Raw genomic sequence first — 18,585 nt, forward strand, 5'->3', positions numbered from 1 at the left:
TAATTTTTAGGTTCATTTGGTGTAATTTTTTTAAATGATTGGTATTAAACTCAGTATGTACGTTGTTGTTTTTTCTTTTAGGCCAAGTTTGAAGAAAATGTAAATTCTGTTTTCCTTCTGTATGAATTGCCCATCTTTAATTATTTAAATACTGTCACTAAGAATGCATTCAAACACACATGCATGGGAAAATATTGGCTACTGGCTACTATATTTTGTTTGACTAGTTTCTCATTTCCCACAAAACCAATTGCACTGCTTATGAACGTAAAAGAATACAAATTGCTTATGAAAATAGAATGTGAGAGGGTTCTAGTGTTCAGTAGCATGCCTCTCAGTAGCTATGCCTTAGCTCCACTCTAGCATAGAACTCTCTCCCTGACTGCCCAGACTAACCTCAGTTCCTGAATTAGTTCTTCTATTGTCAGCTGAAATAACAGTAACACATAGCTCACCCTAAGTCTTCTCCCTTATGCTAGAATTTCCCTCTAGGACCCATCTATTCCAGACAGTAATTTCCTGTGCCCAGAGGTGCACTCTCACATCCCTTATATACAGGATGGGATTAATGAACTGTACTTGCCAAATGTTAACATTTCTATGAAATATTCGAACACACCATAACTGAATGGGTCTATAGAAGGTTCCACATGTATGTACTTATATACATACGTAGGCGTGTGTGAGAAAATACCCATCTCATGTGGATGTGATAGCCAGGTAATAAATATCAGTCGTGATAAATGAATTTATCTCTCACATTCGAATGCCTCACCTACCTACTAATTCATTTATCCTGGTATTTATTCTAACACCCGTAGCCCAGAACAGCTTCAAACACCTACTTTTTTTCTTTTTAAAAAATCAGCCTGCCCCAATATGTTTCCTCCTTCTCTTCCCAAATACGTGTGTTCCCCCAAAATTACAGCTGCCCAACAGCCTGGACAGGCAAAATTAAGTGATGAGCCTAAAAACATCGCGTTAAGGCCTGTTCCATGCAGTCCTGCAGAGTTATAAATGGGAGCTTCTAGCCTTGGAATTGCTAGAGATGACAGACTATAAAATTGACATTTTTATGTACAGAAAAACAATATATGTCATTTTCACAGGTTCTTTTGGCTTCTTTTGAACCCCGTACCTTTGGACTCATGGTCATGAAGGCAATTGGCTTTTAAAGTGTTGGGATACAAAAAATAGTCCCGGTTACATTTTGAAAACTCATGAAAATGTTCCTAAATATTTTTCTGTAATATATAGCATGAATAAACACATAGTGGAGCAGATGTGGTGAGGGATGTAGGTTTCATTGACACTCATTTAGTGACCTGTGTAACTCACTTCTGGCTTGTGAGTAATTGGGCCATCCCCAACTTGTGACAATAAGCTTTATGCTACACCACACCATCATGAATTCTTCCTTTCTGTCTATATGCACACAGTCATTGCCCCTCCTCCCCCCCCAAAAAAGCATTAACACAACATTAGAGAAATCAGATTTTCAGAACTAAAAAAAGGTAGAATTGATGTCAAGAAATTGCAGTAATTTGTGCTTTAAAAATACCTACATAGAGGGTTGAAAATTCCATCTTAACTTTCTCCTATGCTTCTACTTTAAAATGGGTAACTTTTTATATCATTATAAAATACCTGTTCAAACTGGGTAGTTCTTTACATATGCAGTCTTTAATGCGTTGCTTGATTTTTTTTTCAGTCGCAGGATTTCAAAATAGTTGTCATGCCTTGCTTGATTTTTAAGTTGCAACGAGATCTACAAAACTAGCCTAGTTTTCAGAAAATTAGTACAGAAATTTAAAATTCTGACTATTAAAAGCTGAATGGACTAACATTCAAGGTAACTATTACATGGTCTTCAGGTATACAAACAACAGAGCTTGATGTTATTCAGAGTCTCAAACCAAACTAGCACTGAATTAATCTGAAAAGCCCAGCACGAATATTTTAACATGCTGATTTAAACTTTCATAACTTCAGAACTGTTGAACTAATTTTATGAACATTTATTTTGTCCTTAAGTGGAAGGTCCCTAACTCTGTGGGTATTTTTATACTTCATGGTTTTATTGCACCTTTTTCTCAAGATATCAAAACACTTTAGAAAAATGTATTAAATCTCATAATACCTCTTTAAGGATGATAGAGAAATATGATTTCCATTTTACAGAGGGTGCAGCAACAAGCACATTGAGGTTAATTTGCCCAACTTTGTCTGACTTCAGAAATACTGAACCACTTTTGTCCGTAAAACAGCCAAGTTTGCAAGCTATGCAGGTGAACACTTCTGCTCAGGATTTATGGAATATGTTTTTGTCTGACTCTCTCAACCCCCCCCCCCCCCCGCCACCATATGCAGAGCCTATATGTTTGAATGTATATTACACATGCTTTGGGAAGAAAAATTTCTCCTTTGGATTGATACCTAGTGTAGAAAATGTCAGTCAAAAATATGCATGCCAAACTCTTGAACACCTGCAAGAACTGAGGTTGCATTTGTCTTAAGTATAACTGTTACTACTGCTTGTGTTATATTATTTAGAACAGTGATATGAATTAATCTAATTACATTGACAGAGAGTAACTTAAACAAGTTTTATTGTAAGCACCCTCTCTATAGGGTTGTCAGTATATTTTTAAAATGTGAAACAGACACTTCATCCAGGAGAATACACAAGTATTGAGCCTTTAGTTAACTGTATACATTTTAATACATTTTTGTCCCATGTGATTCCTGGTTTATGTAGGAGTGTAAATGTATGAAAATTACATGAAAATTGGATATAATTGACTATTTGTGCTTTCAACAAAAGTGAAAACAAGATCTTAGTTCCAGCCCCAAGGAGTTTACAATGTAGAGAGATTCTAGCTTTGATTGATAGACACACGTAGCACTATTTTTCTAAATTTGCTCTTAGTCATTACTGTGAAACTGTTACTTAGTATCTTTTGCCTGTAATAATAAAGGTAGCATATGAGAGATGAAGAAAAAATACATTATTTCCTGTTTAATATACAGCTAATCTGTTTGTACTGTATAGTTTCAACTTAAATATTCCTCATAATGCAAATCCTATTTACTAGATGGCTCTGTCATGACTAGTAGAAAAACTAGTGCTAGTTGGGAGGCATGATGCGAAATAAAGAAACACTGCAATAGTCCATCTCTTCCACCAGCAGATTTTAAAGCAGAGATTTACATCTGGACCTAGGCAGAGATCAAAACTGTGGCTCTCTTTGTGAAACACACATTCATATATTTTACAATTGTGCACTCAGTTTGATTCATTCACTCAGCTCTGCCATCCTTTTAGTTACAAAAACAAAAAACAAAAATTTAAAAAGCCAGAAGATAGTTGTTTTTGAAGGGAGAGATTATTTTCAACCCCTGTAAACAATCTGCTGTGATTTCACAAACCAACTCTCTGAATCTGACATGATTACATCCAGTATGCTAGTTCTAATGGAGATGGTGGAGTTGGAGTGTGTAAAATTGATCATTTTTGTCATTAAACTTTCTTCTGTAGTTCTCTCTCTCTCTAAGACAATTGAACTTCATGCAGGGTCACAGATCAATTGACTGTAACTGAAGGCAATGGAATTTTCTTTAAAATAAAACATCTTTTTATTTCTTCTATACTAGCAACAATTTTCTGACTTGGGTGGAAAAAAACGTGTTCTTCTGGAGAAATGCAAGGGACTGATGAGGAAAGCTAGACATGCATGTAATCTCAGCCCTGATCAAGAAATTCCAAAAGACTTTCAGACTGTAAGTATTAATAACAAAAGGCCACATTTTTATAAGGGTGTAATACAGGGCTGGTGCAAGAATGTTTCGCATCCTAGGTGAAACTTCCACCTTGCACCCTCCATCATCCCCGAGCCCTGCAGCAGCTCCCCTACTCCGCCCTGAGGCGCCCCTCCTGCGGAAGCTCCCCACCCCACCCCCTGCCCTGAGGCACCCCCCTTCGGCAGCTCCCCCCCGCTCCGGGGAGCCGTGCGGCAGCTCATCTCTGCTCCACCCCCTCCCTGAGCCCTGTGGCAGCTCCCTACCCCTCCTCCGCCCTGAAGCACCCCCCTGCGGCAGCTCCCCCGACCCCGCGGGGAGCCATGCGGCAGCTCCCCGCCCTAGCTCACCCCTGCTCCGCCTCCTCCCCGAGCACGCCGTCTCTACTCCCGCCTCCCAGGCTTGTGGTGCCTAAGCTGATTGGCGCCGTAAGCCTGGGAGGCGAGAGAAGTGAAGCAGCAACGGCATGCTCGGGGAGAAGGCGGAGCAGGGGTGAGCTGGGGCAGGGAGGTCCCCTGCGTGCCACCCCTCCCCACCCTTACTTGCTGCAGGCGGCCCTCCCCGCGCCTCCCTGCCCCAGCTCCCTCTACCTAAATGCTGGCGGCGACTGGGGTGGCCAAAGATCCGACTGCCACGGTTGCTGCGGAAGAAAATGCCGCCCCCCCCCAAATCCTAGCGCGGTCGCCTAATAGGTTGCACCGGCCCTGGTATAATGGTATAACATGAAGAGATACTTTCGCTAGCTAAGACTGTTCATTTATAATATTCAGAACTATGCTCTTCTAGTGCACCTGCACCTAAAGCAAAATAGTTCATTTGTGAAAGCCAGAAGGGTGAGTTCCCAATTTCTCCTTGCTTCCTGCCCCAGGTTTTTACAGTTGTGGAGTGCAAGACAGGGCAAGCACTTCTTCTTCCCCTTAGGGGCTCTACCCTGCCTTTCTGCTTTTCGGCCTGATCCAAAGTCCACTGAAGTCAATGGGCTTTGGATCATGCCACTAGATCCATGTTTTGATCCTCTGGTTAATCTCTTTCCTGACTACTTTGATAAGGGGCAAGTGCACCCTTTTTTCAAGTCCTTGTTATATAGCTTTGCAATTCTGTCCACCCCCTTTAAAAACAAACAAAACCCACTTCTCAATAAAACAAATCTGGAGTTTATGAGACATGTTCTTTTGGAAGTATGTTGAGGCAAAATATGTTGAGGAAAACTTCATTCTGTGACAGGAAAATATTTTAAAACACCGTAACTTGAAAATTTATTAAAAATCAGAAAAATGTTACAGAGATTCTATCCTGGGATTATGTGCATAATATGATGAGTTTTTCTAAGGGGATACTGGGAGTAATAGGCTGGAAAATCAAAAAGAGTGCTTAAATAAGTGGTCCAGTTTTCAAAAATGTTAAGCACCCAGCAGCTCCAATTGAAGTTTTGGACACAGTACAGAGTTAGAACCCTTCTATAACCTGAACTTTGGACATTCTGTTGATTGATTGTTTGCACTAATTTCCACCTGTTCCAGTTGCTGTAGTCCGGTGTGGGCAAACAACGGCCCACGGGCCAGATCCGGCCCACAGGATTGCTACACCTGTGCCGCAGCAGGGCTAAGGTAGGCTCCCTGCCTGCCCTGGCCCCGCGCTGCTCCTGGAAGTGGCCGGCAGCACGTCCCTGCAGCCCCTGAGGGAGGGGGCACGGCAGAGGGCTCTGCGTGCTGCCCTTGCCTGTGGGTACCTCCTTCGAAGCTCCCATTGGCTAGGAACAGGGAACCACAGCCAATGGGAGGTTTGGAGGTACCCACGGGCGAGGGCAGTGCACAGAGCATTCTGCCTCCCTCCCTCCTCCCCCCCCACCACCACCCAGGGGCTGCAGGATGTGGCGCCGCCCTAGGCAGGGAGCTCCAGGTAAGCAGTGTCAGGATGGAGCCTGCACCCCAACCTCCTGATCCAGCCCTACATTCATGGCCCTGCATGCAATTTCCCCACCCAGATGTGGCCCTCAGGCCAAAAAGTTTGCCCACCCCTGATGTAGTTCCTCCCTCTGCTATTGGCCTCACTTTTCCTGCCCACAGTGTTCCTCTACAGTCTTCCCTCCCTTTTGTTTTTACCTTCCCTATCTCCTCTCCATCGGCTTATTGCCTCTTTTTGTCTGTTCTTTCCTCCATTCTTTTCTCTTATTAACTCTTCCCCTTCCTCCAGTTTCCCCTTAATGCCACCTCTGCCTTTTCCTTCACTTTAAAATCATCCTGATTATAAATGCTTTTAAAAATACATGCAAGTAAGCTTTCTTGAATGTTCATCTTGTCTCTGACCACTTCACCCTGCACGCTACCTCAGCCTTTCTGTTTTGTCTTCCCTTGTTATGTCATGTATTCATTATGATCTCTTCTGGGCAGGAGGTGTATGTTTGTCTGGAAAGCACCTCTCTCAAAAGAAGTTTCCCTTTTTCTTTATTTTTAATTCAGTCTTCCACCTAATCCCTTTGCCCGTCATTTGTTTATGCTTCTCCAAAATAAGACTTGCATCAGCATTGCCATTTATTTCAATATAAAGAACTGTTCATGTAACGATTTGCATGATCATTGTGCCCTTAAATTGTCCTGTTCTCAAGAATAGGGACCATGTCTGTAAAGCAGGTGCTATATAACTTAACTATCACTCCCCCCAGGAATTAAATAGTATTTTAAGTTTAGTTGATTTTTACACTGTTATGAAAATGGTATATCCCTTGATCACAAAAAAGTTTTTCCTTGTTATTTATTCTATATACACAATAGGAGAGAGAGAGAATTTATCAGGTTAATTAATTAATCAAAATTCCCACTTTCTACAAAAAGAAATTTGGGCCAGATTCTCCTTCCTATTCCAACATGAAAGGCCCAGATCCTGGATGTATCTGGGCAGCCGAGTATTCCTCCTGTGTGGGGAAGCTCTCATCTGGCATAGCCAGCTCCTGTACTACCATCCCCTTTCTGGATGCATGACCAGAGTGCCATTGCACTCCGTCAGTTCTCAAGTAGCGGGGCTCTTGTGGACCATTGCCAGGTGACAAGGTTAGAACAGTTGCACCAGGGTTGGGGCTATACCTGCACAGACAGAGAATTAGGGAGCCATGGTTAGCTTCCCAACAGCCCTCCCTCATCCCCCCACACCAAGCACTTCTCAGGAGAGAATCTAGCCACTTAAATTTAAATGGATTGTGTCTTAATAAAGTGATCTAGTGACTAGCCGTGTCCTTGACTGTCCAATTTCTTGCTACTTTTTAGTCATATTTCAACCCTCTCTCAACATTAAACTATGCTTCTTGTAGGCATTCCAGGACCTTCCAAGCACATTGGATGAAATTGATGCTTTACTGAATGAAGAGAAATCAAGAGCCTCCTGCTTCACAGGCCTAAATGCTTCAGTATGTTTCCTCCAGTATTGTACTTGCTTCCCACTCTGTACTAGAACTCTTGGTAACAATAAGCTAGACAGCAGGAACAATGTGCTGTGAATGGCAGATTCTGAATCTATTAGAATTTTAAGTAGGTTCTTCCAAAGGAACAGCATGTTCTCTGCCTTTTGTTTAAAGAAAAATAGTTGGGTTAACTGGAAATACAGCCATGGCTTAGTTGCTCTTTGCTTTAGAAAGACCAGTATGTCCTGTTTAATATATAAACAGTGCATACACTGCTTAATTATATGTAAACAAGTGTTAAGATCTGAATTGATAAATATATATTTTGTCAATTTGAAAGACTATATTTTTGAAGGATGATGCTTTTTCTTGACAGGTTGTTGAAGAATATAATAGAAGGGCCCAAGAAATACAGCAAGTAACGGAAGAACTAGAGGAAAAGAAAAACGAATTGGAGAGCTATAGGCAAAATATTTCACAGGTAATATGAAATCATTACTGTAGTATAATGAATGTAGGAGAAACATAAATGGGCATATACTTCTATTAAAATGCACCATATTCATTTTAAAAGACATTTCAAGTTTTGATGCCAGGGAAAATGAAACGTTGGCAACCTTTGTATGCAGTAGTGTTATAGCCATGTTGGTTCCAGGATGTTGGAGACACAAGGTGGATGAGGTAGTATCTTTTATTGGACCAACTTCTGTTGGTGAAAGAGACAAGCTTTCAAGCTTATACAAAGTTCTTCTTCAGATCTGGGAAACTAAGGGCTTGTTTACATTGGCAGGTTAGAGCACTGCAACTTTCTTGCTCAGGGGTGTGAAAAAATAGTTCTTCCTCCCCCCCACCCCCCAGCGCAGCAAGTGTCAGCACTGTAAAGTGCCATTGTAGACAGCTCTGGGAGCTACATCCTTCATGGAGGTGTTTGTTTTAGAGCGCTGGGAGAGCTCTCTCCCAGCACTCTGCTGCGAATACACAAGCCACGTTAAAGCGCTGCTGCAGCACCGCTTTAATATCGCCAGTGTAGACAAGCCCTAACTCAACACTGTTAAGTACAAGGTGGAACAGATTGTTAATTTAGCATAAGTAGTTAACACATATTTCAAGGGACCATTCAGGATAAAGTGGCCTGTTAACACCTCTCCAATCATAGGGAGGAAAGGAAGTCGGGAAAGTAGCTGGAGTTGGCAGGTGTTAGTGGATTACAGATTGTTGTTATAAGCCATAAATCAAGTGTCTCAATTCATTCCATGATTTTTAGTATCTAGCAAAGTTTTATTAATTTAAGGTCCCAGGCTCATCTTTTCAAAGTGTTATGCAGGTTTTCTTTGATGATGAGAACTGGTAGGTGAGATACAGAGTGATTGCTTTGTGAAAAGTGTTCACCCACAAATGATAGGGTATTTTTATCTTTTATCTTCTGCTGGTGTGAGTTCATTACAGAGTATATTGATTGTCTGGTTTCACCCAAATAGTTGCTATCTGGGCATTTTAGTATACTGGATGAGGTTTTCCACATGTGTAGGACCCATGGTTCTTGAAAGATGTTTTGTAGGGGGTGTTGATCATTGTAGCAGTGCAGATGTGTCTGCAGGTTTTGCATCTGTTCTGGCAAGGTCTGGTGATGCTTTGAGTTAGTGTGGCCTGATCTGTGGGGAGATTGCTTTTGATGATGAGCTTGGAGAGATTGGGGGGGTTGTTTGAAGGCCAGAAGAGGGGGTTCAGGAAAGATTTCTTTCAGGATGGGGTCCCCATCGAGCATGGGCAGCGGGTATAATATGTCAGGGGAGGCTCTGCTTCAGAACCCCGGCTGCAGGTTTAGCGGGTGAAATTTTTGCTTTTTATTATGCCCCATGCAGATTCTGGGGTGACTGAGGCAGCAATATGTGCTCCTGGGTTTATTAATACTTTCACTGGACTCTAGGGGGATTACTGATGAACCCGGGATGCTGTCTGAGTAACACATACCACCTCCTCAGCCACCCTAGAACCTGCATGGGGCATAGCAAAAGCTCTTCTTCCTTCCAGGAGAGAGAAGAAGAGAAGAGCTTTTGAATTTTTGTGGGGTGGCTTGGGGTCTGCAGAGGGGAGGCGCAGTTGCGAGGGTTCTGGCTGCCACGGGACTCCTCCGAGCAGGTTTGGGGGGCGGGGGGAGGCACTCAGGGTTCTGGCTGGCCTGGGGCTCTTCTGGCCACAGACAGGGGAGTAGGTTTTGGGGCTTGGGCCCCGGGGGGTGGGGTAAGGGAGTCTTGGGGCACTCTGGTCACGGGGAGAGTGGAGGTGTCCAGCTGGGGAGTGGGAGGGGGATTTGAGGGGCGGAGCCAGGGTCTAGCCTCCCTGAAATGGAGCTCCACGCCGCCCATGCCATCAAGTTTGAGTTGTAGTTGTGCGATGATATCTTGTGTGGGTTCCAATATGGGGTGGTAGGTAACAATTAGAGGTGTGCATTTGAAGTGGGTTTTATTTCTGTATTGAAGCAGGATCTCTTGGAGTATTTGGGTGGCCCAAGTGATGCGATCTACTTCTCTGGTGGAGTGTCCTTGTGTCATAGTATAATTCCCAATTCTGGACCTTAGCATCCAGAATATGGGTACTAGCATAAAGTCCTCTAAGCTTAATTACCAGCTTAGATTCTGTAGCGCTGCCACCAATCAGGAATTTCTAGGGACTGATACCCTCTGGTCCCCCCAAAACCTTCCCTGGGGACCCCAAAACCCAGATTCCTTGAGTCTCACAACAAAGGGGAATAAGCCATTTCCCTTCCCCCCCTCCTTTCTTCCTCCCTGGTTACACTAGGAGACCACTGTGATTCAAATCCTTGAATCACCACTTCCCCTCCCTTCTTCCCCGGAGAGAGATACACAGATAAATGCCGAGAGCAGGTTTTTCTTCCCTCTTCTCCCAGGGGCAATACAGATTCAAGTTCCGTGAATCTAACACAAAGAGGAAATTTACCTTTCCCTCCCTGCTTTCTTTCCCTTCTCCCCACCAATTCCCTGGTGGGCACAGACTCAGTTCCTTTGAGCCTTAACTAGGAGAAAAAAATCAGGCAGGTCTTTAAAGCAAAACCTTTAATAAAAAAAAAAAAAAAAAAAAGGAAAAAGTAAAAGGCTTATCTCTGCAATTGAGATGGTAAAAAGTTTCAGCTTATAAACAATAGAAAGAAACTTTCTCCAGCAGAAACACAATTTAAGCTACTTCCAGCAAGTACACATATGCAAATAAGAAAAACAAATTAAAAGACTATAACCGCCTTTTTTCTTACTCACAATTCTGAATAGATAAGAGACTGTAGCAGGGAGATTGGCAGAAACCTGGTTGCACCTCTAGTCCCGTCCAGGACCCAGAGAGAACAAAGCCAAACCCAAAACCCACAAACAAAGGCTTCCCTCCACACGAGATTTGAAAATATCTTGTCTCTTGATTGGTCCTCTGGTCAGGTGTTGCAGGTCACTGTTTGTTAACCCTTTACAGGTGAAAGAGACATTAACCCTTAGCTATCTGTTTATGACACCTTGTTTGGTGAAAGTTTTGAATGTGTTTTAAGATGTATATCCCAGACTTTCTCTTCAGAGCATATTCTGTGGCATCTGAGTGCCTGGCTGCATATAACAGTTTTCTTGGTCTGTTTTGGGTGGTTACTTGATCTATGAAGTAGTATAGTGATTTGTGGGCAATTTTTAATGTAAATTTTACTGTAATAGTTAAATTAGCTATTTTGTTAATTATAGCTTCAAATGTAAATTCTTTCAGAGGTTGTTTTACATTAGTCTCTTCATTTTTAGGTTAAAGAAAGGTGGCTAACACCTTTGAAACAGCTGGTTGAACAAGTTAATGAAAAGTTCAGTAATTTTTTTAGTTCTATGCAGTGTGCTGGTGAAGTTGATCTTCATACAGAAAATGAGGTATGATTACATTTCCATATCTATGAATAATAACTAATAATACATGAAAATCTAATTTCTCTTTAAATACTAGAACTAACTAATTTGTGTCTCAACCAAATGAAAGTAGGACCACCAGCTGTATAACAGTCAGTCTTATCAGAAGTTTCCAAAGCCACATGGAGCTGAGTAATCCACTTATTTCAAAGATTTGTCTGTCAGATTCTTCTTAAGGATGTCTAAACCTTTCTAGATCCCAACTTTCTGGATGTGCATGTACCCTCTCTGTCAAAGCAGAACCTTCTGGAAAAAGCAATGACTGTTGGAGCCACCCACATGCTTCATCACATCACAAGAACCAAGGGGATACAAGGAACCACAGCCCTGATCTTACCCCAAGTTCCTTTTTGATCACTGCAGTAGATGGAAATGGAAACCTTGGCTCTTCCTCGCCCAACCTTCCTTGTCCTCTTAGTTCTAGTAGTTGGTTAACAGCTCATGGTTCTTTGCTGTTTAGCATTAAAAAATTATATTGACTTAGTTATTCTGTATTTCAGGATGATGCTGCAGCTTAATTGCTAGTCAAGAGCTGATTTTCCGTGGCACTCACACTGCCCGGGTCCTGGCCACCGATCCAGGACGCTTTGCATGTTAATCTAATTTTAAATGAAATTCCTTAAACATTTTTAAAACCTTATTTACTTTACATACAACAATAGTTTAGTTCTATTTTATAGACTTATAGAAAGAGATCTTATAAAACGCTGACATGTATTACTGGCACGCGGAACCTTAAATTAGAGTGAATACATGAAGACTCGGCACACCACTATATACCCCTGGTATAGACAGAGGCCTTCAGGACAGTACCATTGAGCATCAGCTGTCTGCCTTTAATAGCATGCTGTTCACAGGATCCTTGGGATCCCTAGCAGACAATTCACAGACAGCCAGATCCCCTTAAGCAATCTGATTAGCCAGACCAGTGGCCAGGCCACTCTTCCCAAAATAGGAAGTTTTGAGGGCCCTGACAAGTCATCATTCTGAGCCTCTGACTTCAGTTTCAGCATTTTATTTATCCATTAAGACTTGTTTCTTTGTAGCTGTCATGTCTGCCAGACAAGGAGCCTTACTGCCTTTTCTATGAGAACAAGGTGGTGTTCAGGACACCTGATTCCTTTCTACCTAAAGTAAATTCTTCCTTTCATGCCTCCAAAAAGGTTGTGCTTCCTTCATTCTGTCTAAAACCACAGCATCCAACTGAAACAGCGTGGCACACGTTAGATGTCAGAAGAGCATTGAAAAATCTATCTCAAGTGTAGAGAATCCATGAGGAGATAGGGCTCCCTATTTGTGTCTTTCCAGCTGACATGCAAGGGACTCAGAACTTCTAAATCCTCCATCACTAGGTGGATTAGACTCTGTATTATGGAAACCTACAAATCATCAGAGATTCCTGTCCCAAAATGGATCAAGGCACACTCCACAAAATTGTTAGCAACCTCCTGGGTGGAATGAGGGCTGCAGAATGGAAAATTTCTTACCAGTAATTTCCTTTCTGCTAGCAGCATCTTCCGCAATTCTACCCACCCTAGACGGCTCATGACTAAGGCTGTTTTTAGTCACAGGTATTTTTAGTAAAAGTCATGGACAGGTCACGGGCAGTAAACAAAAATTCTCGGCCCATGACCTATCCCATGATTTCTACTATATACCCCTGGCTAAATGGGGGGGGGGGCGGGCACGTGGCCTGGGAGTGCCACGGGTGCTTGGGGGGGCAATCCAGGGGCACTGCTGGATTAGGGGGAGCTGGCAGGCTCCCTACATGGCTCCACACCTTCCTGGAAGCAGCAACATTCCCCCTTCCTCAGCTCCAGGAACCATGGCCAATGGAGCTGCCAGGGTGGTAGCAATACGCAGAGCTGCCTGGCCATGCCTCCACCTAGGAGCTGAGGGAGGGGGAATGTCGCCGCCCAGAGCCTGCCTCACCCCATCCTGTGCCTCTGCCCCTTCCTACAGCCAAACTCCCGCTGCTGGGCAGTGGGGGGGGGGATGTGGTGGCCCCAGACTGCCCCAGCAGTGGTCAGTGTGACTGGCCTAGGGGCTGCCTGAGCTGCTTAGGTGGCCCCCGAGCCAGGCACACCAGCCACTGCAGAGGTCACGGAAAGTCACAGAATCTGTGACCTCCGTGACAAACTCTCAGCCTTACTCATGAGTCAAGGATCAGATATTAAGTAGAATCATTACTGCATGATCCTCCTCTTGGTCTAATGTACATAGTTATTTCATTATCTCTGGAATATTTTTTAATGATGTGCAAGTTTTGCAGTTTAGGAATAACTCATCTGGAAGTAAGCAGGAGCAAAAGATGTGTGGCCAAACTGTGCAGCGCCAAAACGTTTGATCCGCCTCTGAGCTGCACAGAGAAGAGCAGTCCTGATTCCAGAACTGTGGGAGACACTGCTAACAGAAAGGAAATTATCCTTAAGAAGTTTTCCATTTGTTTAAATTTTTTTACAGAACTTATTGTGCAAAAGTCAGCATGGTATAATACACGATTAACAGTTATCTTTTGTCTGCAACAACAATAAAAATGCTGAGGAACAGAAATGAAATATGAAATCCATGTTTACATTCAGCTGGTACTGTTCTAAAGAAAAGGCTCAAAAAAAAAGGAGACAGCATAATGACTTTTAAAAATTGCTTTTTAACTTATAATCACTTAAAACCAATTATGATATTAATAGAATCTTCTGAAAAAAGATCGTGGCTCTTGCCAGAGAAATGAAGAATGAGAAACACAGAGTTGTGTTAATTGAGTACACTGACTCTTGGACAAGCGGACATAAAAAAAACTTATGAAGTTGAATTTTTTTTAATAGCACCTAAATGAACAGGTTCAAATCCATCTTATCCTAAAATCCATTTAGATGAACAGAAATCACCAGCCCAGATTTGCAGATCACAGTGTATCAGTGCAGTATATGAAAACCATTGACTAATGATTGTGGCTTGGTGTGATCAGTCAGGTACAATAAATAGGGTCTTTGTGGGTAAGCTGGGAACTGTTGTATTAATTCCAATGAAATACATGGTTCCAAAGAGTCACAGGTGTTGACATAACCCTGAAACTGCCCAACACTGAACAATTTAAAAGAAGGTTTGGGGTTTGGTATATACAGCAACCTCACAAATGCTTAGTATCATAGATGTAGAGAGATTTTAGAAAGAAAACCTCCCTTGTTTGACAGTCTCTGAGATGGTGGTAACTCCTTTTGGGGGGGGGGAAAAGGAGAAAAAATTGAGATGGTTTATAGCTGGTGGTATTGTTGCTGTTGCTAAAGCTGTTGTTTCCTAGAAGACGCGCACACCAGAGGGAAGGAAAAGATCAGCAAAAATAGAAAATACAGCTTCTGTTTCTGGTGTTGACTCACTGCTGGAAAACACATTTGGTCTTATTAGCTGGGGGTCTTTAGGTCATTGCTTTTGACTGCTTTTTTGGTCACTGGCTCACTGGAGAATTGCAAAATATACAGTTTGAGGTAGCTAAGCTAGACTCTCTTTAAACAGAAGGCAAAATGAAAGGGGTAGAGAAGAGATGAAATAAGATGGGGAAGGAGAAGGGAAAGGGACACATGGGGAGGGGCAACAAAGTCTCACATCACAGGTGGTGGCTGGGATTCAGCCAAAGCCGGTGGAGATAATTTCATGTGGGTCTTCTTTCTGGCCCAGTCTAGTCAGGACATCTCTTGGGATTAGGGTGACAAAAGCTCAGCACTGCTACAGTGGACCCCAAGAAATGGTGAGGGTGGCAGCCATGATGGTGAGGCTCGCTAGAGCAGTTGTTGGCAGACAGCTTCTTCAGCTAATTTTCCCCCAAAACTCTTTTCTTTTCAAGAACCCCCAAAGGAAGTGATGGGCAGAATAGCCCATCTTTTGTTATTTTGTTCACTTAGTAGGTCTAATTTCCGATACAAGAAGTTTGGTCAATTGATTTTCAGTTCCACACTTGAATGTTTACCAGGTATAATCTTAGCACAGTCCTTGAGTTAAATCAGGAGGCCTTTTTGTTTAAACTAATTCAATTCTGCTGTCTCCTTTTTGCACCTTTTCCCATCAACATTTATTATTACAGGTTTTTGTGACATTTTATAAACGTTCACTCGCTTTTTCCAGTTGAGCTCACAATTAGGGTAAATTTCTAGGACCAATTATTACAACAGAACCTCTCATGAAACTTTTGTATTCAATTACGATTTTATTTATAAAGCACCTTGTGACAATGTTTTATTTGCTATACAATAGTTACTAACAAGGGTGGGGGGAAAAAAAGTATAAGAACAAAAATTCTAGTAACTTGTCCTTTTTAAAATTACATATCAAATCGGTTAGCTGGGGAATAGGTTAGAGAAAAGTTCTATCTGTAAAAAGAATAGATCAATGCTAAGAGATAAACCATAGTTTAAAACAGAATGAAAGAGTTTATATATAACTGACCCTGAACACTTTGTTCTCCTAATGTAGGACATACATAAAATGGTTTCCTTTCACTTTTGCTGCATTGTCAAATAAGATACACTGTAGGAAGCTATAGATGTCTAACATTTCCTGGCTACTCTCACAGGAAGAATATGACAAATATGGGATTCGAATTAGAGTTAAATTCCGTAGTAATACCCAGCTGCATGAACTGACTCCTCACCATCAGAGTGGAGGTGAGAGAAGTGTTTCGACTATGCTGTACTTGATGGCTCTGCAGGAACTCAACAGATGTCCTTTCAGGGTTGTAGATGAAATAAATCAGGTAAGGTTGCTAGTGCATGAAACAAGACTTCATTCCACAGGAGTTCATAGAGTGTCCAGAGGGACTGTAAAAGTATATATGATTTCCTCTTTTTTTTTTTTTTTTTTTTAAGGGAATGGACCCAGTCAATGAGAGGAGAGTTTTTGAAATGGTTGTGAAGACTGCTTGTAAAGAGAGCACTTCTCAGTATTTCTTTATTACACCAAAGGTGGGTAACTGAAAACTAAACAAAAAGAGTTGTTTGTGTGTGTGTGTGTGTGTGTGAGAGAGAGAGACTCAACTTCTTTGATAAAAGAATAAATAGCATTGATATAGGTGCTATATAAATGTCTTCTGGTTTGTTCATTTGAGACTATGACAGAGATGAAATAAAAATATAAAACAGGGTAGTTTGTCCCCTTTAAGGATAGTTGTGGCCTGGGCTCAACCAACTCTGTTCCAAGGCTCAGCCTCTTTAAGAACAGACATTCTGAAATGTGTGGTTCCCTGGAACAATCGATTGTATAAACAAGCTGAAGTACACACTGCTGGGAACTAGGGGACCCTCAAGAAACAGGGATGAGGATTAAAAGGCAATTATGTAGCCCAAACGAAGGAGAAAGATAAAGGTGAGACAACTTACCTTAACAGTCAGGCTGAGGGCTTAGGAAGGCCAGTGCTGCAGTCCTAGGAGAGAGGGCTGCAGACAACCCTGCACCAAGGGAGGAACTATTCAAGCCTGAGCACAAGGCTGATGGCTTACCGAGCCTGAAAGGGGATTGTGCTGCACTCTCTGGAAGGAGGGCTGCGAAGAACTAACTGACCAGGGAACATACTGTCTGTGCCTGTGGCAGCCAGCTGAATGGTTTACATTTGTTCTGACCCAAACAACAGCCCCAAGAAGGATCGTAATTTACAAGTTTTGTTTTTCTGTAGTACTTTGGCAGAATTGAGAGGTTTGGTTTGCAGGAACCAATGGGGTTGCCTTCTCTAATGCAGTCTCAGCAAGTACCTACACTGTTTACTACAGGAAATTAGGAGAGATTATAGGGTAAATTGCTTGATCACCAGTTAAGGTATTAAGGTAACATTCTCCTACATCCCAAAACATAATTTATTTAGATGTTAGCTGATGTGAACCAATTATCTGATTATATGGCAGTCAAGGGATCTACCAAAAACCAATTTTTTTCATTGGTCACCTAAACTTCAGTGTGTGACATAGCTTAAGCGTGGTCTACACTTAAAACTTTGAATGACATAACTGCGATGCTCAGGGGTCTGAAAAATTGAGCCATGTAGCTATGATGGCCTGACCCTTGGTGTAGTTGCAGCTATGTTGACGGAATAATGCTTCTGTCGACCTGGCTACCATCACTTGGGGAGATGATGCTCCTACAGCAGTGGAAAACCCCTTCTGTTGATTTAGGTTGCATCTACACTACAGGTTTATACTGGAGTAGCAATGGTGCTTTAGCTTTGCCACTGTAGTCTCTGTGGTGTAGACGTGCCCTTAGGGTGGAAAAATGGTGTTTGTTATTTCCACCCTTTCATTTCCTTATCCCAGATTTTCCAGGCACTGGGAGACATGCATATGTGGTCAGTGGCAAACAATGGTAAAAGCACCATGCAAAGGTTTTTTGGGGGAAATATTAATCTATTTTAACTAATACAAAAGCGATGCTTGGTATAAGAGGTGTTGCTTAGTGTGATTTTTTTTTTTTTTCATTTTTCACAGCTCCTGCAGAATCTCACGTATGCTGAAAAAATGACAGTGTTGTTTGTCTACAATGGACCTTTTATGCTAGAACCAACCAAGTGGAACTTAAAGGCATTCCGTAGGCGGCGGCGACAAGTAGAGCAAATGGATCAGTAGTGAATTCCATAGTGTCTTTTGGAGCTACTGGTCTGTGAGACTGTATTTATGAAAACAGAGTGGTTGAATCTGAGAGGGAAACCTGCAGAGAACTGACAATGAAGAGCTGGGCTTCTTTTTTTAGAAACTTACCTTCAAATATATATGTAATATTTTCTTAGATCTGTTCTAGACATCTATTCCTTCAAAGAAAATCTCATTTTTACCTCGGACTAGCTGTCTTAATGTGAGGGCCCCAAGAAACCTGGATCTTCTGCACTTTGCTATATCCAACATACACATCAGGAAATTTTAGCTGTCTGTTTATTTCTTTCCAAATGAGTTACTTTTGGTCAAATCCACTTTTGTTGAAGTTTTCTAAAGTTGTGATGTATATTAGGTTAATACATTGCACAGGTAACTTGAAGATAAAGTTACAGTGGATAGCTTTGAAGTGGTTCTATTGAAATGGTAACTACGTGAGTGAGGCAGAAGGTTATGTGATGTCACCAAACTCTCAACTAGTGTGGTGTAGCCTTCTATCACAGTTTTTTCTTGTGGTGGTTATTAAATATAAAATAGCATACACTAGATGTTATAGTATTATGTATATTAACATTTCCCCTTAAACTATTTCAGCAGGGTGGAGTGGATTCCTAATTCCAAAATCTTTACTCACACACCACACCCACACCACTACCTCTACCCTCTTCCCCTCCTCCCCCCTCCGTATGGGCAAATATAAATTTTAGCTTTTTAAACAAAAATTGTACTTGGGCCAGTAGCCTTGTTTTATTTCTCTATAAAAACAGTTGTGTTCTCTCTTCTGGAGAGCTACAAACAGGATAGCTTCTGGAAGTAACATCTA

General features: G+C 42.0%; 1 protein-coding gene across 2 annotated transcripts in view; it reads left to right on the plus strand.

Annotated features, from left to right (window-relative positions):
* The window catches only part of SMC5 (structural maintenance of chromosomes 5), a 99,499-nt gene extending 81,194 nt beyond the window's left edge, over nucleotides 1-18,305 (plus strand). For both annotated transcript variants that reach the window (XM_050944148.1, XM_050944149.1), the window contains exons 18-24: nucleotides 3,655-3,780; nucleotides 7,103-7,198; nucleotides 7,569-7,673; nucleotides 10,981-11,100; nucleotides 15,704-15,883; nucleotides 15,996-16,091; nucleotides 17,601-18,305. In XM_050944148.1, coding sequence (XP_050800105.1) covers nucleotides 3,655-3,780; nucleotides 7,103-7,198; nucleotides 7,569-7,673; nucleotides 10,981-11,100; nucleotides 15,704-15,883; nucleotides 15,996-16,091; nucleotides 17,601-17,738 — 861 coding nt within the window. In that variant the 3' untranslated portion in view covers nucleotides 17,739-18,305. The remainder of the gene's footprint in view (nucleotides 1-3,654; nucleotides 3,781-7,102; nucleotides 7,199-7,568; nucleotides 7,674-10,980; nucleotides 11,101-15,703; nucleotides 15,884-15,995; nucleotides 16,092-17,600) is intronic.
* The last annotated feature ends 280 nt before the right edge of the window (nucleotides 18,306-18,585 follow it).

This window comes from Gopherus flavomarginatus, chromosome 3 (assembly GCF_025201925.1).
Source record: "Gopherus flavomarginatus isolate rGopFla2 chromosome 3, rGopFla2.mat.asm, whole genome shotgun sequence".
Classification (NCBI taxonomy): domain Eukaryota; kingdom Metazoa; phylum Chordata; order Testudines; family Testudinidae; genus Gopherus; species Gopherus flavomarginatus.